Consider the following 21,467-nt stretch of genomic DNA (forward strand, 5'->3'; position numbering starts at 1 on the left):
TCTACACCCACATCTAATTCCCTACTTTTTATTACTCATGCTTATCTAACTGACATCTAGAGCAAAATGTGTCAAAATGATTGATTTCTCACCCAAAGAGTTATTTTCCCCTTGCCTCTTTATCCGGCTCAGTAAATGGTCTAATCAATTACATGGTAGACCAAACACACACGCATAACACATGCAAACTGTGTTATTTTTAATTTCTACCCTTTATTAGTAGCACTTCAACAAAGTTTTATTGGTTGTATCTGATATTTAGCATTATTTCATACACTTGCTTCCATTTTCTTTTTACCCCAGATTTGTCCAAAATGGCATACTTTCTTTTCTAAAAGTTTTGTACATTTCTTCAATCCAAGCTTTAAAGTAGTCACTATAATTTTTCCAGAACATAAATACATTATTATTTTTTTTGTTTAAAAATTTTTCCATTGTTCTTTTAAAAAAAGTAAAAACTTCTTACCATGTGCCACAGGGATTTCTTGTTACTGCCTGTCCATCAACCTCATTCATTCTGCTGACTACATTGAAACATATTGTACATTTGTTTTAAAGCAAGTCAAGCTTTTTCTTTAAGTTGGATCTTTGTGCTTCGGTTTTCTATATTCAAACATTCTTTTCCTGGAAACTTCCACATATTTTTTTTACTTTTACCTTCAGGTCTGGGTAAAATGTAACTTAGGCTGATACTAATGAAAAGGGAAGTAGTATTAGAATTATAAGGAGAAAAGAAACATACATGTTCTCTCTTTAAATAGTTCTAGAAATGGCTTGTAACATTTCTAGAACATATGATTGTTTACTCTATTATTTATTCACATCTATGTTAATTAACTATTGCTGAATAATGTAAAACCCCAAAACTCAAACGCAAAGAAAAAAGTAATTTATATTCGAAGCATATGCATCTGTGAGCTACTTGAGGATCTACTATAATAGGCTGGCTTTTGTTTTTGCAGACTGTTTATCTCCAGTGCATTCAGTCATGCACCTGCTCATTTGTTAGGTAGCTCTACCTCAGGGTGGTCTCCTGAACTGAGACACCTGTGCCCATGTGCCTCTCATCTTCCTTCTGGGACTGTGGACTTGCTCTGGCATATACCGCTCATGGCAGCGGAGGAGCATAAAAGGTCTCATGTAACCTAGACACAAGTATGGTGTAACACATCATTGCTTTTAAGTCATTCGATTGCCAATGTACGCTGGAGGCCACTCCTAACGTGAGAGCCCTGCCCAATTATGTGAATTGGAGAGGAAGCTTTTGTACCTTCCATTTATGTCATTTCTCATTCTTTGACTAAAAAGGGTGCTAGGTGATGAGCATGCAATGGTAATTAATTAAAATATTTTGGTTTTTATTTTATATTTATCCATCAGATATCAACTATAATGAAACCCTAATATAAATTAACCTGACATCTCTTATCCTAAAATATTTGTACATGTAGCAATGAGAAATTTTATTATGCATTTAATATTTTCTTCTAATGTACTATAGTCTTCCCAGAGTTGGTGGGTTTTTATTATCTCTTCCTTATTAGGAAGTGGTGTCTCTACTGTCTACTATTCTATTCATGGAATTTTTAAATTAGTAATTAAACTAAACATAGCATTAAGGACAAGCTGAGATAAAAAAAATTTATGTCAGTTCTATGCAAATATAATGTTGCCAGTCAAATATTAAGAGCCAAATATAGAAATTAAATATATACATTTAAATATTTGAATAAATTTAATAACCTTCCTTGGTTCAGCTTTATATATTTTATTATAAGATCACATCAAAAAAAGTATTTATAATTTATTTTCTTATCTAGATACTTCATTGACTACAATGCTGAAGATGACAGATTTTTCAATATTGATGCCTATACTGGATCTATTAAGACTACAAAGGTTCTTGATAGAGAAGAAACTCCATGGTACAACATCACAGTTGCTGCTTCAGAAAATGGTAAATAACTTGACTTTATGAATCAGAGGAAAAGATGTCACTTGTACATGAAGATTTATACTGAGTTTTTGTTCATAAGCAGCTCTCTTATATTTTTATTTCAATGTATAGAATGTATTAGGCACAATTTTGCTCATCATTAGATATAGTGAATAAATCATATACATTTTCTTTTATTATAATCCTGGCTTAATGGTGAAAATTGGCACCAAGGACATTTAGTCAGTGTTTCGTTCTAATTGTGACAATTCCTTTGCCATATGCTTATTTCTTACTTAAATCATCAATGGGCTAGAAGAATGGTACTTCACATACATTAGTTTAGAAGAAAAACAAATGAAAATGCATCATTGTTATTGAGTAATTTCATCAGTATAACAACCTTTAGAAAACTTACAGTAAAAGAGTAGTTCTTGATATGTCAACAGGCAGGTCTGGCCCCTCTTTGAGAGAGTATGTGAGAGATAGCTGAGGAGGACTCTTGTTCCTTTCCATCCAGAATAATGCACTGTGGTTAACACTTAAGTTCAGAAGTAAATTAAGCGTAAAAATCAATAATTATATGTGAGTTTAAAAATTAGAAATGACTATGTCCAAATGAAATTAGAATAAAACTAAGAAAATGAATCTTCATCATAATAATAAATTTTCTTTACATATTAGGTGATAAACCAACTCTAGATGACACAAAGTCTGTAAGTGTTTGCAGGAATTACATATGCATTTAGAAAACATTTCTATGTATTCATGGTAGAACTAACTATACCTATATTAGAAATTAGAAATATGTCATCTTAGAAAATGGTGCTATGAGACATGAAATTATGCTTCTATTTTTTCTTTCATCCTCAGAGGATATGCCCCTCCATCCGCCCATCCTAGGCAGCCACTAATCTAGGTTTTGTTTCTTCTGTAGATCAGCAATTCTCAATCTTTTTTTTTTATAAACCCATAACTAAAATCCTGTCACAAACCAAACAATATATTATATTCTTTGCTGATTGAATATGAAAAATAGCTATAAATTTGATTCATTCACACTGATGGCTATTGTGTTGGCTGTTGTCATTTTTTTTATTTGACAGTCTAAGGGAAAAGAGGTCAATGCCCCTGACTAAATAGATATAGTGCATTTTAAAAATTCTTGTGGCAAACAAGTTGAAAATCAGTGCTCTAGAGGTTCTTGTCTGTTCAAGCTATTATAAAAAAATATCATAAGCTGGGTGCTTTAAGTGACAAAAACTTATTTTTCACAGTTCTGGAGGCCGGGGAGGCTATGAACAAGATGCTGGCATGTTCATTGTCTGGTGAAGGCCTACTTCCTGTTTCATCCATAGCTGCCTTCTAGTGATGTCCTCACAGGGCAGAAAGACAAAGAAGTTTCTGGTCTCTACTATTAAAGCACTAATCTCATTCAGGAAGCTTCCACCCTTAATACTTATTCACTTCCCAAAGTCCCGCTTTCTATTGCCATTCAATGGAGGTAAAGTTTAACATATAAATTTTGAGCAGATATAAATATTCAGTCTATAGCAATAGATTTACCTATTTACCTATTGGCATTTTATATAAAAGAATCACATAATGTCTGGTCTTTTGTGACTACCTTATTTCACTTTGCATAATGTTTTCCAAGTTCATCCACATTGTAACATGTGTCATTAATTTATATTTATTTCTAAAAAAAATTTTTATAGATATACCATTTTTTATTAATCTATTTATTGCTTGGTAGATATTTGGATTGTTTCCCCTTTTTGCCTAATATGAATAATGTTGACTTTAATGTGATAGCTTTGAGATAAACTAGTCTTAAATTCCTTTGGGTATAATATATCTAGGGATGAAATATACAATTATATTTAATCATTTGATGAACTCAACTGCCAGTCTGTTTTCCAAAGTGGCCACATTTTATATTCCCAACAGTAGTATAAGAGTTCAATTTTTCTATTTGGTGACTTGGTTACCAATATTTATTATATACTTTTTTTTATGAACTTTCTAATGGGTATAGATGATAGCTCATTAAAGTTTATATATTGTTATAAAGTCCTTTGAAACAAATCAATAATTACAATATGTTAGTTTTTTCTATTCTAGCTTTTATGTTTTTGTGTCTGCAAATTTAGCTTGAGAGGCTTCCATCTAGATTTTTTTCAACATAATTTTCTCTTCGAAAATAAACAATCATTAATTACTTTTAAATGTTATAAAGAATACATAAATGGGTTCATTGGTGATCATTCTGGTAAATTTTTATTTTTTATTTTATTTTTTTAAGGAGCTAAGTATTTTTTATTATTTCTTTCAAATTTATGGGAAGTGGAAAGAAGTTTTTTTAATTTTATTTTAATTTATTGGATGTACATAGATTCTGTGTCCCCCAGAATACCTCACTCCCTTCCCCTTGTTCCCCAACACATCCCACTTACCCTTCTCCCCACAGTGCCTTCCCCTCGGTTTTGCGTTTCTACTCTCATCCCATCCTATCTTCCCCTTTCACTCTGTCTGCTTTTCCAGTGGTCCTTTTGATCCCACCTCTGTCTCTGTTTCGTTTCTCAGTTCATATTGTTCATTGGATTCCACAAATGAGTGAAGTCATATGGTATTTTTCTTTCTCTTCTTGGTTTATTTTACTTAACATAATAGTTTCCAGGTCCATCCATGTTGTCGCAAAAGGGAAGATTTCCTTCTTTCTCATGGCCCCATAGTATTCCACTGTGTATATGTACCATTGTTTTTTAATCCACTTGTCCACTGACAGACACTTGGGCTATTTTCAGATCTTGGCTATTGTGAACAATGCTGCCATAAACATGGGGGTGCATTTCTCCTTTTGAATCATTAATGTGTTGTTCTTGGGATATATTTCTAAAAGTAGGATGGCTGATCCATTTTTAATTTTTTAAGGAATGCCCATACTGTTTTCCACAGTGGCTGCACCAGTCTGCATCCCATCAGCAACGCAGAAAGCTTTCCTTTTCTCTACATCCTCACAGCACTTATTATGTGTTGTTTTGTTAATGAGGGCCTTTCTGAGGTGATAGCTCATTGTGGTTTTTATTTGCATTTCTCTAATGATTAGTGATGATATTGAACATGTTTTCATCTGCCTATTGGCCATTTGTATGTCCTCTTTGGAGAAGTGTCTATTCATTTCTTTTGCCCATTTTTATGATTGGATTGTTTATTTTTCTGTTGTTGAGTTTTATAAGTTCTTTATAAATTTGATTATTAACTCCTTATCACATGGATTGTTGAATATGTTTTCCCATTGTGTAGTTTGTCTTTTTATTTTGTTTATATTGTCTTTAGCTGTGCAAAACTTTTTAGTTTGATATAGTCCCATTTGTTTATTCTGTCCTTTATTTCCCTTGCCCATGAACATAAATCAGCAAATATATTGCTGCGAGAGATGTCAAAGAGCTTATTGCCTATGTTTTCCTCTAGGATGCTTATTTCACAACTTACATTTAAGTCTTTTATCCATTTTGAGTTATTTTTGTGAATGGTGTAAGGTGGTGGTCTAGTTTCATTTTTTTGCAGGTAGCTGTCCAATTTTCCCAGCACCATTTGTTAAAAAGGCTCTCTTTACTCCATTGTATGCTATTACCTTTGTCAAATATTAATTGTTCATAAAGGTGCAGATTTATTTCTGGGTTCTCTGTTCTGTTCCATTGATCTATATGCCTGTTCTTATGCCAGTACCAGGCTGTTTTGAGTACAATGGCCTTATAGTTTAACTTGACGTCCAGAAGTGTGATATCAGCCACTTTATTCTTCTTTTTCAAGATTGCTGAGGAAATTTGTGTTTTTTATTGATTCCATATGAATTTTTGGAATATTTGTTCTATATCTTTGAAGTATGTCCTCGGTATTTTAATAGGAATTGCATTGAATGTATAAATTGCTTTGGGTAATATAGACATTTTAATGATGTTTATTCTTCTTAACCATGAACATGGTATATACTTCCACTTGTTTGTCTCTTCCTTGATTTCTTTTATCAATGTTTTATATTATTCCAAGTACAAATCTTTTACCTCCTTGCTTAAATTTACTCTTAGGTACTTTATTTTTTTTTTTGTTGCAATAGTGAAGAAGATTGTTTTATTAATTTCTTTTTCAGACATCATTGTTGGTGTATAAAAATACCTCTGTTTCCTGAGTATTAATTTTGTATCCTGCCACCTTGCTGAATTGATTTGTCAAGTTCAGTAGTTTTTTGACTGTGACTTTAGGGTTTTCTATATAGAGTATCATATCATCAGAAAATAATGATAGATTTACTTTTTCTTTTCCAATTTAGATGCCTTTTATTTTTTCTTCTTGTATGATTGCTGTGGCTAGGACTTCTAGAACTATGTTGAATAAGATTGGTGAAAGAGGGCACCTCTGCCTTGTTCCTGATCTTAAGGGGATTGCTTTTAATTTTTGCCCATTGAGTATGATGTGTGCTGTGGGTTTCTCATAGATGGTTTTTATCATGTTGAGGTATGTTCCTTGTATTCCCACTTTGCTGAGAGTTTTGATCATAAATGGGTGGTAGATTTTATCAAATGCTTTTTCTGCACCTATTGATATTATCATGTGGTTTTTCTCCTTCCTTTTGATTATGTGATGAATCACATTGATTGACTTGCAAATGTTGTACTAGCCTTGCCTCCCCAGAATAAATCCCACTTGATCATGATATATGATTGTTTTTATTTACTGCTATATTTGATTTGTTAATATTTTGTTGAGAATTTTAGAATCTAAATTCATCAGCAATATTGGCCTAAAATTTTCTTTCTTTGTGCTGTCTTTGCCTGGTTTTGGAATCAGAATTATGCTTGCCTCATAAAAGGAGCATGGAAGTTTTCCCTCCTCTTGAATTTTTTGAAATAGGTTGAGAAGGATAGGAATTAGTTCTTCTTTGAATGATTATTAGAATTAGCCTGTGAAGCCATCAGGCCCAGGACTTTTGTTTGTTGGGTGTTTTTTAATAACTATTTTGATCTCATTTGTTGAAATTGGTCTATTTATGTTTTCTGATTCTATGAGATTAATTTTTGAAAGATTGTATTTTTTAAAGAATTTTTCCATTTTACCTAGGCTGTCTAATTTTTTGACATAAAGTTATTCATAGTATTTTCTTACAATCCTTTATATTTTTGCTCTGTCAGTTGTTACTTCTCCACTCTCTTTTTTAATTTTATTTATTTGAGTCCTTTATTTTTTTTCTTGGTGAGTCTGGCTAAGGGTTCATTGATCTTGTTTACCTTTTCAAAGAACCAGCTCTTGATTTCATTGATCCTTTGTATTGTTTTTTTTAGTTTATATGTCATTTATTTCCTCCCTGATCTTTATTATTTCCTTCCTTCTACTTCCTCTGGGCTTTACTTGCTGTTCATTTTCTCATTTGTTCTTTGAAGGATTAAGTTGTTTATTTGAATTTTTTCTAGCTTCTTAAGGTATGCCTGTAATTCTATGAACTTCCCTCTCAGGACTGCTTTTGCTGTGTCCCATAGATTTTGAGTTGTTGTATGTTCATTTTGATTTGTTTCAAGGAAACTTTGATTTCTTTTTTGATCTCATTGTTGACCCATTTGTTATTTAATAACATGCTGTTTAGTTTCCAAGTGTTTGAGTGTTTTTTAGTTTTTCTATTGTAGTTGATTTCTATTTTCATGCCATTGTGGTCAGAGAAGGTGCTTGATATGATTTCAATATTCTTAAATTTGTTCAGACTCATTTTATGCCCTAATATGTGGTCTATCCTAGACAATGTACCATGAGCTGAAAGAATGTATATTCTGCTGCTTTAGGGTGAAATGTTCTGAAGATAACTATTAAATCCAGTTGATTTAATGTGTCCCTTAATTCTGTTGTTTCTTTGTTAATTTTTTTTTCTTGAGGATCTATCCATTGATGTTAGTGGGGTATTGAAATCCCCTACTATTAGAGTATTGCTGTTGACCTCATCTTTTATGTCCATCAAAGTCTGCTTTATATATTTAGGTGCTCCTCTATTAGGTGCAAAGATATTTATCTTTTCCTGTTGAATTGTTCCCCTTATCTTTATATAGTGACCTTCTTTATCCCTTACTATAGTCTTTGTTTTAAAGTCTATTTTGTCAGATATAAATATTGCTAACCCAGCTTTTTTTTTATTTCCATTTGCATGAAATAATTTTTTCATCCTTTTACTTTCAGTCTATATGTATTTTTTGGTTTGAGGTGGGTTTCTTGTAGACAGCATATGTACGGGTCCTGTTTTCTCATCCATTCAGCTACTCTATATCTTTTGATTGAAGCATTTAATCCATTTACATTTAAGGTTATTATTGATATGTAGTTGTTCCTTGCCATTTTTTTTTTCTTTAAATCTACATTCTTCTTTTACTAGATTCCCCCCAGCCTTTGTTCTGTCTGCAGCTGGCCCCTTAACATTTCTTGCAGCATTGATTTGGTTGTGATGAATTCCTTAAATTTCTTTCTTTTTTTTTTTTGTCTGTGAAGCTTTTTATTTTTCCTTTGATCTTGAACGATAGCCTTGCTGGATGAAGAAGTCTGGTTGTAGGTTCTTATTCTGCATTACTTTGAATATTTTTTGCCACTCCCTTCTGGCCTCAAGTGTTTTTGTTGAGAAGTCGGATGTCATCCTTATGGGGGCTCCTTTGTAGGTGATTGCCTGTTTTCTTCTTGCAGCTCTTGGTATTCTTTCTTTATCTCTTAACTTTGGTATTTTGATTATGATCTGTCTTGGTGTTGTCTCTTGGATTCTTTTTTTTGTGGCAGGGACAGAGAGAGTCAGAAAGAGGGACAGATAGACAGGAGGGGAGAAAGATGAGAAACATCAATTCTTCACTGTGGTTCCTTAGTTGTTCATTGATTGCTTTCTCATATGTGCCTTGACCGGGGGGGGGGCTACAGCAGATCCAGTGACCCCCTGATCAAGCCAGTGACCTTGGGCTCAAACTGGTGAGCCTTGCTCAAATCAGATGAGCCTGCACTCAAGCTGGCAACCTCAGGGTCTCGAACCTGGGTCCTCCACATCCCAGTACCACACTCTATCCACTGCATCACTGCCTGGTCAGGATCTTGGGTTCTTTTTTAATGGAATTCTCTCTGCTTCTTAAATCTGTGTGACTCTTTTCTAAATATTTGTAGAAATTTTCAGCTATAATTTCTTCAAACAGGTTCTCTAACCCTTATTCTTTCTCTTCTCTTCAGAAACCCCTATTATATGGATTTTTCTCTTCATGTTGTCACAGAGCTCTCTTAGAGTTTCCTTAGACTTTTTGCTCTTCTGCTTCCGTACTTTCTCTTATCTTGTCCTCTAAGTTGTTGATTCGATCCTCTCCTTCATCCAGACTGCTTTTAATTGCTTCTAGTGTAGTCTTCATTTCTGATATTGTGTTTGTCATTTCTGTCTGGTTCTTTTTTATGATTTCAATGTCCTTTTTGATACTTGTTATTTCTTTATTTAGGTGTTTCTTATGTCCATCCATTCTTGCTCTAAGATCTTTGAGCATCCTAACAATTATTATTTTAAACTCTGCATTCAGTAAGTTTTGTTATTTCCATCTAACTCTGTTAATTTTCTGGGGATTACTCTTGCTGATTCATTTGGTTTGCATTTCTTTGTCTTCTCATTTTGTCTGTATACACTCTTCCTTTGGGTGTGTTGTTTGTGTAGCTAGCTGAGTTTAGGGTTGGTATTGTCTGCCTCCAATTTTCAGTTGTGTTGTTTCTAGGTCTTCTTGGGTTGGCATCAGCTATAGTTTGTAATCTTCTGTGAATTGCTTATCTGCTATCACTATTCTTTTTTCTATTTCTGTCAGCGTTTTTTATGTCTTAGCTGGGTCAGGTGTGAGGAGCCCTTCTTTAAGCTACCACTCTAACAAGGGTTGTTAGGTCCTGAACTGATGCTCTCTATATCTGGCCTCTGGCTGTGACTGCCCTGGACCTCCCTGGTCAGAACCTGGCCCAGATTGGTGGGGGTCAGTGCCAAAGACTGGCTCTTATCTACATTTTTGGAGCTACAGGTGATCCAGTTCTTTTGGCTGCCTTTGCTGGGCCCTGGTGCCATTGTAAATATTAGCTGCACTACGAAGCTAGCTTTTATCTACTCTTGGTCTGGGGAAAGTTCCTTTGAAAGTTCAAGTTCCCTGAGATCTACTTTCTGCTGCCTCTTATTGCTGGCTACTTGTTGGGCTCAGTACTATAATTCAGTGATTAGGTATGGTACTGCATGTAGTTTGCCCCTTTGCCTCAGATGTCTTTCTATCCAGACTTTTTATTTATTTTATTTTATTTTATTTTATTTTATTTTTATTTTCAGCACTTAGAAGGGTGTGGTCTCAGGGGACCAGTCAGTGTGGCCTCTGTGCTCTTGGTGTGTGGTCTGTCTGCTCTCCCCCCACCACCGCTGGTGCTGCCTTGGGTGTTTGTGCTCAAACAGGCGCTGCCGGTGCCGTCCTGCTTCTGGAACCGTGGTGGCTTTAGCTGCCCCTTGGGGGTCTACGTGCACCCGCACTGACCAACCCTAGGTTGCCCGGGCCCCAGCCACTGCTAAGGGCGGGCTCACCCATGCTCAGACCTTCACAGCAGCCATAGTGGCCTCTGCCTTTGGGGGGGGAAGGGCACGTACAGCTGCTTCCACCCTTCTGCTGTCACCCGGGTCTCAGCCACTGCCAGGGACGGTCCCACACTGCAAGCATGATTGCAAGCTAGCGGGGACCTCTGAAGCTGCCTCTGTGGCTTCTGCCTTCGTTGGTGGGCCTGCACACACTCACTTGGACTGCCTTAGCTCCTGTAGCTGTGCCCCGCTGCAGCCGGCCTGCCCCCTCTCCCCCAACAAGGGCTCAGCAGCGTGGAGTAGCAGCATAGCTCAGACCCCAGCACTCATTACCTGTGTCCCTAACGTGCTACCTGCCTCTAAGTGCCTCTTTGTTTTTACTGAAGCAGAAGAGCCTCCAGTGGACGGGGTAATTTCTTCCCTTTGCTGGTGTTGCTGCTCTGATAAAAAATGTTCACTTTAGATTTGGAACATGATTAGCCCAGGGTCTGGGTTTACATCCCTCAAAGTGTCTCCCCCTGTGTCTCTGAGACCACACTCTCCCCTGGCAACTCCAGTCCTCCCAGTGCTCTCCGCTCCAAAGCCCGGGGCAGGTGGCTTTGAGTAAGGCTATCCATGCGGCCCTTTAATATGGAGTCTGGGTCCTAGAGTTCTCTTTCCTTCTCTCAAACAGTATCTAGGCTCCTTTTTTCAGCCAAATACAGTCTGTTCACCCATTCCAGGTTCCAGAGCTCTAGACTGGGATTCCAGTTCTGGGGCTGAGGATCCACAACCCACAACTCACTGGACAATTCTCCCCACTGTGAGAGTCCCTCTGGGCCACTGTTCACTTCCGGGAATGGGGCAACCCTTTTCGCGTCTCCACCTTTCCTACCAGTCTCAGTGTGAATTCTTTGCTGGTCCTTAGCTGTAGAATCCTCTTAGTTTAGTCCAAAGTTTGCCTTTCAAGATGACCTTTCTCAAAATTAAGTTGTAATCTGCTTTGGTTCTGGGATGTAAGAGTTGGAACATCTGCCTACTCCATGGCCATCTTGTCTCCTCTAATTTTTATTTTTAAAATAATCACAATACGGTTGGCTCAACGGTAGAGCGTCGGCCTAGCGTGCGGAGGACCCGGGTTCGATTCTCGGCCAGGGCACATAGGAGAAGCACCCATTTGCTTCTCCACCCCTCCGCCGCGCTTTCCTCTCTGTCTCTCTCTTCCCCTCCCGCAGCCGAGGCTCCATTGGAGCAAAGATGGCCCGGGCGCTGGGGATGGCTCCTTGGCCTCTGCCCCAGGCGCTAGAGTGTCTCTGGTCGCAATATGGCGACGCCCAGGATGGGCAGAGCATCGCCCCCTGGTGGGCAGAGCGTCGCCCCTGGTGGGCGTGCCGGGTGGATCCCGGTCGGGCGCATGCGGGAGTCTGTCTGACTGTCTCTCCGTGTCCAGCTTCAGAAAAATTAAAAAAAAAAAAAAAAAAAAAAAAAAGAAAATAATCACAATAGGTGTAAAATTGCAATCTGATGACTGCAAAATACTAAGGACTCATTAAAAATTAGTTAAAATAATGAATGAATGAATATATCCAAAAAGAGGTGATGAGGACATCATAAAGATCTGGGAAAGATAATGCAGTTTTCTGGAACAGGGTTCATGTATACAATATAGAAGGGGAGAATCCTTAAAGAGGATGATTGTGTTTTTCAGAAACAAAAAAAACTTATTTTGAAATATCTTCAAATCCAACTCTAGAGGTGTGTTGACCAGAAACCATACTTTAGATTGCTCTAAATCTCACCTCAGCCCAAATAATATTTGTTTCAAGTAGAAACTAATTTATGAATATACATGTGTTCATATATATCATAAAAATTATATTATTACAGTTATTACCAAAGGAAATATCCATTTTTTAAATTATAAAAGTTTGTTTTATTTTAAAACAAGTCTATAAAAGTAGAAATCACATACAAAAATACAGATTACTCTGACATGTTAGCAAAATAGCTTTTGGCTAGACTTGAGTTTGGAAGTACTGTGTTTGAGGGCATCTGGAAGTCAGAGTCTGCCCAGAACCTATCCCCTGCCCTTGTCACTAATCTGTAAACAATGATTTCAAGTAGTATTTACCACTTTTTAATTACTACAAAATCAAAACATAATCATTTCAGGTATAACTACCTTAAAATGTTCTTCCTTAGGCCTAGACAGGTAAGGGCACTTCACACCATAGTTTCTAACATTTGAAAAATCTGATTAAAAAATGTTAATAGAAATAATGGGGTTTGGCTTTTCTGTTCCATTGTGAACATATGGGGAGGTCATCAATTTAAATAAAAAATTAGTGTTTGTTTGTTTGATTTTAAAGTAGAATTTAATCTGTTTGCTTCTATGTGCCACTAGCTAAAATCACCTGATGCTGTCAAAAAGTTCAACAGCTGGGTGTTAACTCCTCTGCAGGTGCAAGTTGGGCTTTCAGCTCTGAAATGAGGGACCCACACCTGCTTCTAGGGTATACTTCTGATTGAGAGGAACATGCAGTTCTTCATAGAGAATGTTAGGTCCAGTAACTTTATAAAATGGGTAATTTAAAACAGCGATTGTGGGAGACACTTAAAAAATAAAAAGGACAATTAAAAAGACTTGATTTCAGAGTAATATAAAAATAACTTCAAGAACCTCGGCAGTAAATGCAAACGACTGCAGCTCAGTGACTCCACCAATATTTCAAGAACAGAAACATTATCACCATCATAAAACAAAGCAAAGCATTTTAAAAGCTAAAGAACCCATGTTAACATCATTTGTTCATCAAGTTAGAAGACCATGATCACCTCCTCGGCTACTTTCATATTCTGGGAGCACAGTCAATTAAAGGATACTTCATTAATATGCAGAACATACTTCAGATTAACCTGTCATAGAAAACTCCCTCCTGCATTTCCGTGTGGCTATTCTTTTATTTAGGCTTTGGAATGACTTACCCAGGACTATTTGTTTTCCTGAATCTAATTGCAAATCTAAAGGTAATATTGAAATGTCTATTTTTCTTTTTCTGCCCCCAGAATGACTGCCCCAAATCATCTGTCCTACACTGCTTCTGTTTAACTCACAATACAAATAGCTTATCATTCTTCCAGTCTATTGTCTTATAATAAAGCAATAGTGAAAAATTAAATAGAAGACAGTTCAGTTACCATAGAGAGCAAGGATAAAGATTTGCCGGCTGGCGATTTTTAAGCTTGTTTCTACACAGATTTATTGAGAAAGGCATCCAGAAGAGACAGATCCAAGTTTACTTTTAAGGGGCCTTGAAATTACAGGCTCATTCTCCTGAAACTTCATAAGGCCCACGATTAGGCTCTTAGGGGCCTAGAGGCGACAGAAGCTTTGACAGTCATTTAAAAAAATAATAAAAGAAAAGCAACACATCCTAGTTTTTTCTCTCAGATGCTTCTCGAATATACTTGCAGAAGGAAAAACCAAAAATAAAAATAGGTGAGTGCTTCTGCAATTGGGATTCCTGACTGTTTTCCCTGATCCATAGAAAAGAAAGGAGATAGCACCTTGCAATGTATCACTTCGTAGACAACTGGGCTTCTGCAGTGTCAGTTGGCATCTGATGCCCCATATCTCGGGGTTGCTTTTAGCACCAATGGTAGGCCTGGCAATGGTGGTAAAATAAAAACAGTTAATCTGGAGATGAGGAAGGGCTTCCTGTAGCAGCTGAAAGTTACCATCTGGCATGTCTTTGAAAACTTGTAGTGTTTTTAGTGTGGGAATTTCTCCAAATTCAAGTAAAGTTTCAGGTATTATATCATAGCACCGACTGAGTGACAGGTGTTGGAGGTAGTTGAGTTGGTAAAATTCTGGAAAGTAGTCATTATTTATCATTTTACTATCACATAAGTCTAGGATGACAAGATTGGGGCATCTTCCAATTAAGGTAGAGACATCTGATCTCTACAGGTTTTTCCAGTAGCTGCTAAGATTCAGCTGGGTGACAGTCTCTGACACATAGGTGACAGCCACCTGCACATGCTTTTCAGTGAAGTCGAAGCACCAGGAGAGGTTCAGCTTATCCAGCATGGAAAGCTACTCAGCAAAGTCTCCAGGGTAGATTCGGAGAATCCAGAACACCCAGAAAGGTTTAGTTGCACTAAATTTGAGTTCTGCAAGAAATTGTTGACAATGGGATCTGAAAGCTGTAGGCCTTCCAGGCTGAGATACTGCAACTTGGAGCACAGAGACATAATGTCCTGGAAGGTCGACACATCGATGACTGAGTTCAACAGGTCCTTGTGCTGCACACGGAACGGGCTGACGTGTTTAACTAATGGTTGGTCCACAAATGATCATAGCAGGAGAAGGCAACCACTCCTCGAGACAACAGCTGCCCAGTCGCATCCGGGTGCAGGTTTTTTACCTGTGTGGTCTAAGGCCTGTGACAGAGACTCGTCAAACGCCAGGTGATACCACCATTTACACACGCTGGAGACTCAGGAGTTCCGGGAGGCAGAGTCAGGAGAAGATGCCCAAGAGCAGCTCGTCGGGAAGCGAGTCCGAGGAAACACCTGGAAAACTCTTCTGATTTAGCTTAGGTCTGCTGATGATAACAAAGTCCTTGTCATTGCCTTTGCTCTTCAGCCATTTCCGTGTGGGGCTCTGCGGCTGACCCAGGTTGGAGAGCAGTTTCTGATGGATGTTCTCACTGTCCACCTCCTCCTCTCCAGCGCGGAGACCCCCATACCTGTCAGCAGCTCAGAGGTCTTGCTAGAATCCCATCCCCAAGTGAAGCTGGTAGTAGCGTTGCTAGTCTGGTCGAGAATATCCTGGAGGTGTTTTCGGTGCATAGCATCCACTGATTCCGGGATTTATTTTTTATTTTTTTATTTTTTTCTGAAGTTGGAAACGAGGAGAGACAGTCAGACAGACTCCCGCATGCGTCCGACCGGGATCCACCCGGCACGCCCACCAGGGGGCGACGCTCTGCCCACCAGGGGGTCGCTCTGTTGCAACCAGAGCCACTCCAGCGCCTGAGGCAGAGGCCAAGGAGCCATCCCTAGTGCCCGGGCCATCTTGGCTCCAATGGAGCCTCGGCTGCGGAAGGGGAAGAGAGAGACAGAGAGGAAGGAGGGGGGGAGCGGTGGAGAAGCAGATGGGCGCCTCTCCTGTGTGCCCTGGCCGGGAATCGAACCCAGGACTTGCGCACGCCAGGCCGACGCTCTACCACTGAGCCAACCGGCCAGGGCCCCGATTCCAGGATTTTAAATGCGTGCATTAATTGCAGACTCGCCAGCTTCCTGGATTCTCGCTCTGGTGCGCGGCGGTCCAAGGCAGGAGGCTTCGGCCCCCAGCAGCGAGACCCGCCACGCCAACTCTAGCAACGTTCCACCCCTATCCTACGCTCCAGGGCTCCCTGATTGATCTCCGCGGCGCCTCAGGAGATATCCATTTTTACTAAATATTTTATTTTTTACTATTTGCTACTACTTCAAATGGGAAATGATTTAGTACATATCTACTAAGTAAAAAAGCATAGTAAATTGTAACATCCAGAATTTTATAGGCGGTAATAAAAACGTCTTAGAGACACCTCAATAAGCAATACTGAACTGTAATTTAATCCTAATCATAAACAACTATTGCAATGAGCACTAGTTAGGACTTTATGGCCATATTGCAAGACTGTGTTTAGAAAACTGCACATTCGTGTACTAATCACTTGGTTTAAGTGCTTGTTAAATATTATTGGAGACTCTTCCATGTACAATTGTTTGTAAGTCTGTAAGTTTTAACCTCAACATCAGCCATGGTATCAAAGTCTTTTCTAGCATATTTTGTTTTGGAAATACATTTGATTCTTTTTTTTTTTTCAGACAAAATTTGTGAAAAGCATTGCACGCTAGAACAGTTTTAGGTTCACAGTACATTTGAGAGGAAGGTACAGAGATTTTTCATATACTTCTGCCCCATTGTATGCTTAGTATCCTCTACTATCAACACCCCCCACCAGAGGATAGATACATTTACTATAATTTATAAACCAATTGGACATATCATGATCACCTAAAACCTATAGTTTAACTTAGTCTTAACTCTTGGTATTCTATGAGTTTGGACAAATGTATATGACATGTATTCATCATTAGAGTACCATGCAGGGTATTTTCACTGCACTTAATATTCTCAGTGCTCTGTCTCTTCATCTCTCTCCATCCCAACCTCTATCCTGTATATTGCTTCTATACTTTTGCCTTTTCTAAAAAATTATATAGTTGAAAACATACAGTACGTAGCCTTTTCAAATAGAACTTTCTTTTCACTTAGTTACTTACATTTAAAATTCCTCTGGTCTTTTCATGGCTTCATAGCTCAATTCTTTTTGCACTCAATAATATTTCCTTGTCTGTCTTTACTACACTTTATTCACTTACCTACTGAAGATTATCTTGTTAGCTTCCAAGTTTTAGCAATGATGAATAAAGTTGCAATAAACACTCATGTACAGGTTTTTGTGTGAAAAGAAGTCTCAAACTCCTCTGTATCAAGCAGTTCATTTGCAACATCATATTTTAAGAGTAGGTGTAATTTGTAAGCAACTGAGAGTCTTCTAAAGTGGCTGTTTCATTTTTTACTCCCAGTAGCAATGAATGAGAGTTTCAGTTGCTCCACATTTTTGCCAGCATTTGGTATTGTCACTTTTGTTGACAACAGGAGATTCCAATAGGAGCCAATCTAAAAAGTATATAGTGGTATCTTGTTTAATTTGCATGCATTTTTTCATATGCTTATTTGCTATCTATATATTTTCTTTGGTCAGACCCCCCATAAAGAGCATTCTCTTTTATTCAGTGTTCTATTAATTTAAATATAAATCTTATTCAAAAGACTCTCACAGAAACACAGACTAATGTTTCACTAAATATCTGGCACTTTCTCCTTAGAAACTGGTTGTGACCCAAATTCAGGTTTTATCAAGCCTCGTGGGTGATTCTCATGCATGCTAAAGCTTAAGAACTATGAACATCTGTGATAATAATATAAATTAAGTCTAAGTAACATTTCTGGTCACAATTTGACTTATATCATAACTCTAGTATTAATAATTTTGTGGGCATGCATACACACAACCAGACATGTTCTGAATGCCTGAGAACTAAAATCTACAAAGGACTTTTGTGGCTTTTGATGAAAAGACTTGGCCCTCTCTTTCCTTAGGTTAAGGTTCTGAAAAGTGTATGTCCCATTTCAGTCTCAGATCCTCAAACAGACCCTGCAGTTTCAGTACTTCTGTAACCTTTGTGTCTCGGTGCCCTCTTCTCATTCCGTCTGCTCTACAGGCATCTCTTCCCTTTGAAGGGCGATTTCAGATCTCACAACTCCTGTAAAATGTTTCTCAACTTCTCAGGCAAATTTTACTACTCCTTCCTTATATCCTCTAACTATATGCATGCCTTATATATTGCTCTTAGCACTTATTAGTCTTAAATATTACCTATTACATTATATTGTGATATTTTCCATCTCTACCAGATTGTGATCATCTTAAGTCTAGAAATCAGGTCTATTTTATCTCTGGTGAATCCTAGAATTCCCAAATATTTAGAAATTTTTCTGAAACATAGAACTTGGTTAAGAAAATTTTGTTACATACACAAATATTCCATGCCCCTTATCGCGCTATCTTAATTGCCAACAAATTTATCACTTACTACACAATTCAAGATCACCAAGCTATACATTTCCCATTTCCTTAAAATATCCTATTTCTTCATGTTCTGTGTGCTGACTATGTGAACTTATTCCACTTGATCGATACACCACAATAAGACTGTATTATTCATAGCTTGTATGACATTTGTGCTACCAAAGAAGCCAAAGTCCAGGGATGGTGTTATTCATACATCTGATGAGTCTGAAAGATGCTGCTGTCACCAGAGCTCACAAATAAAACAACAGTAACAGCTAACGTTGTTAAATTGATATGAACATTTGCCTCAGCTCTGTTTCACCTTTTCTTTATTTGTTGAATCTTGCTTTTGTGTAAGTGTGTTGGTGTGTATATTCCAATTCTCAGGCAAACATATTCAAATATTAGGATCCACAAATTTCAAATTTAGTCTTATTATTAACTTCTGATGATGAAAATTAAATTTAGATTTTTATGAACTCATTCCTTGTTGCCTTTTAAAGTAAGGTTAATTTTTGTTAGCAGCTACCAAACCCTATTACTATTATTTAACAGCACCACACCCTATTACTGAGAGTAAGCGGTTTTAAGTCTCTTTCGCTTCTGTACATTATTTTGCATTGTCAGTGTGCTAGTTTTGTTATATGAAATTTCTTTTCCACAAATTTGTTTATATTAGTCGTTTTCCTTAGGAGACAGAGCACGCTCATTGTCACTTTTTTCTTAGCACACAAAGAAATTAGTATTGCCTTAAGCATGATCAAAAGTAATAAAATAGCCTGACCTGTGGTGGCGCAGTGGATAAAGTGTCAACCTGGAAATGCTGAGGTCGCTAGTTCGAAACCCTGGGGTTGCCTGGTCAAGGCACATATGGGAGTTGATGCTTCCAGCTCCTCCCCCCTTTCTCTCTCTCTCTCTTTCTCTCTCTTTGTCTCTCCCTCTCCTCTCTAAAATGAATAAATAAAAAAATTTTAAAAAGTAATAAAATAAAATGCTTTTCTGACATGTTTGTTTATACTAGTATGTGTCAGTGTATTAGTTACCTGTTTTCATGTGCCAGATTACTAAAAAAGTCCCAAACTAGTTCAATTTGTTCTAAGATAAAAGAAATATATTGGCCTATGTACCTGTAAAATTCTTATGCAAATTAAGATTTAGCCTTACTTTGATCAGGTCTATCTCCATTTCTCTGTGACATTTTCTTTTCTGCATTTTTTAAAATCTCATTCTTTGCTTTAGTGTTGCTGTATTATAGTAACAAGCAACAAACACTATGTTAACTCATATTAACAAGACGAATGCCACCTTAAATTGGTGTAAGCTCATTCATAACCAAGGTGAGATAAACTGTCACTTTGAATAACCATTAAATGCGTTGCTCCAAATAGGTCACTTTTTAAGTTCCCATTTACTGTCTTTCAAAAATGTATATAATATATGAAATATGCCTATAATTGGATTATTATTATGGCATAAATTATATATTTATCTGCATTGTATCAAGACCATCAAGGCCCATAACTTATCTTCACTTGCCTTCAGTTACATTCAAACTTCTTGGGTTCTACACATGGGGAGAAATTTGCTGAGACAGTTACAATGTCTACTACATTCTATTTTCTATTGTAATTTTTATAATATGTTGATACATTTCAGGGCTTACTAATTGCAATGTGCCAATCTCATTATATAATTCTGGAAGAATTAGAAAAAATATATATACATTCAAAGAAAAAAGCTTGAATAACTGAAGTGATTATATACAACACTATTAATATTCATTTAAAAATTTTCCTCTCTCTTCAATTTTTTAATACATCTTTCAATTTCCTTACATGCAACAAATAACCTTGCTTCTCTAATGACTTCTACAATAAGAAAAATCAGAAAAGGGTTTCCACAGTTTTCTGCTATCACATATCCCCACTAATTAGCACTACGTGCTTTATTCCACACAAATCTGCTTTTCTCAGGTTATGCCGAGTAAATTCTCCATGCCATGTTTATGACAACTTCTCTATGTGTGCCTGAAACCTGTCTCTTCGTGCTCACTCAGAGACATTTTATTGTCAATTATTTTTCCTCTTTTCTGTGCCTTTATTTCTCTATGTTTGATATATAATCCTCAATTCCTCTCTGAAAATAAAATTAACTCCCGCAAACAAAAACTGAAAACCTACCTTGTTCTAGTGTTTCTATCCTAATACAATTCTATTATCATGATCACTTTACCAGAAACTCCTTGGAGGAGTTGCTAATGCAGTCATGCACAGCTTAATGATGGGATAAATTCCGAGATATTTTTCCGTAAGCAATTTTGTCTCTGTGTGAACATCATAGAGTGACACAAATGTGGATGGCCTAATCTACACTTAGGCTATGTGGTATAACCCAGTGGTCCCCAGCCTTTTTTGAGCCACGGACTAGTTTAATGTCAGAAAATATTTTCATGGACCAGCCTTTAGGATGAGACGAATAAATGTATCATGTGACCGAGACAAGCGTCAAGAATGAATCTTCGACGGATGTAACAGAGGGAATCTGGTTATTTTTTAAAAATAAAACATTGTTCAGACTTAAATATAAATAAAATGGAAATAATATAAGTTATTTATTCTTTCTCTGAGGACTGGTACCAGTTTGCGGCCCCAGGGTTGGGGACCACTGGTATAACCCATTGCTTTACAGGAGAGGAAAAATAAAATTTTTCTCTACACTTCTAGGTTCTTCACTGAGACATTCCTGTAATAAAAGATTAATAGGGGGAAAACAAACAGATGTTTATAAACATGTATGCCTCCTGTATATATGGAAGAGACTCAAGAAAACTGAGTAACTCCACTGAGTACCAAAGTAGCTGAAGCCACCACCTTAAACCATTTTTAGCTGAAGACAAAAGATGCTGGGGGTGGTGAAAGTCAGTTTGGGAGTTTACCAGGAAAGGCACAGTAAAGGAGGGTATGGTTGTTATGCAGATATTAGTAAGTGTCTTTTGCAATGAAAAGAGTTTCTAAAGATAAGGGCATCCTCCCCCACCCCTCCTCTTGGTATAACCAGGGAGATCCTCTTACAAATGGAGATGATTTTACAAGTAAAAAAGGCTTTAACAAAACTTAATGTCTACTTGTTTTCAGGTCTTCCCCTATGTCTACTGTTTCTTAAAATTTACCTGCTGCAAAAGAATAATGTAATGCCAAATAGACATACTTTCAGATAGAAAATTCTGTTCTGCCACAACCCCTCAGCTACAAATCTGTTCAGTATTTTA

The 21,467-nt window shown here is 37.2% G+C and overlaps 1 protein-coding gene and 1 pseudogene across 4 annotated transcripts in view; one reads left to right on the forward strand and one right to left on the reverse strand.

Annotated features, from left to right (window-relative positions):
- Positions 1-21,467, forward strand: part of CDH18 (cadherin 18) — a 706,139-nt gene that overhangs the window by 645,997 nt on the left and 38,675 nt on the right. For all 4 annotated transcript variants that reach the window (XM_066374093.1, XM_066374085.1, XM_066374101.1 and 1 more), the window contains one exon: positions 1,821-1,957. In XM_066374093.1, coding sequence (XP_066230190.1) covers positions 1,821-1,957 — 137 coding nt within the window. The remainder of the gene's footprint in view (positions 1-1,820; positions 1,958-21,467) is intronic.
- On the reverse strand, positions 12,439-15,359 carry LOC136399178 (S-phase kinase-associated protein 2-like; annotated as a pseudogene).

Source organism: Saccopteryx leptura, chromosome 1, assembly GCF_036850995.1.
Source record: "Saccopteryx leptura isolate mSacLep1 chromosome 1, mSacLep1_pri_phased_curated, whole genome shotgun sequence".
NCBI classification, from domain to species: domain Eukaryota; kingdom Metazoa; phylum Chordata; class Mammalia; order Chiroptera; family Emballonuridae; genus Saccopteryx; species Saccopteryx leptura.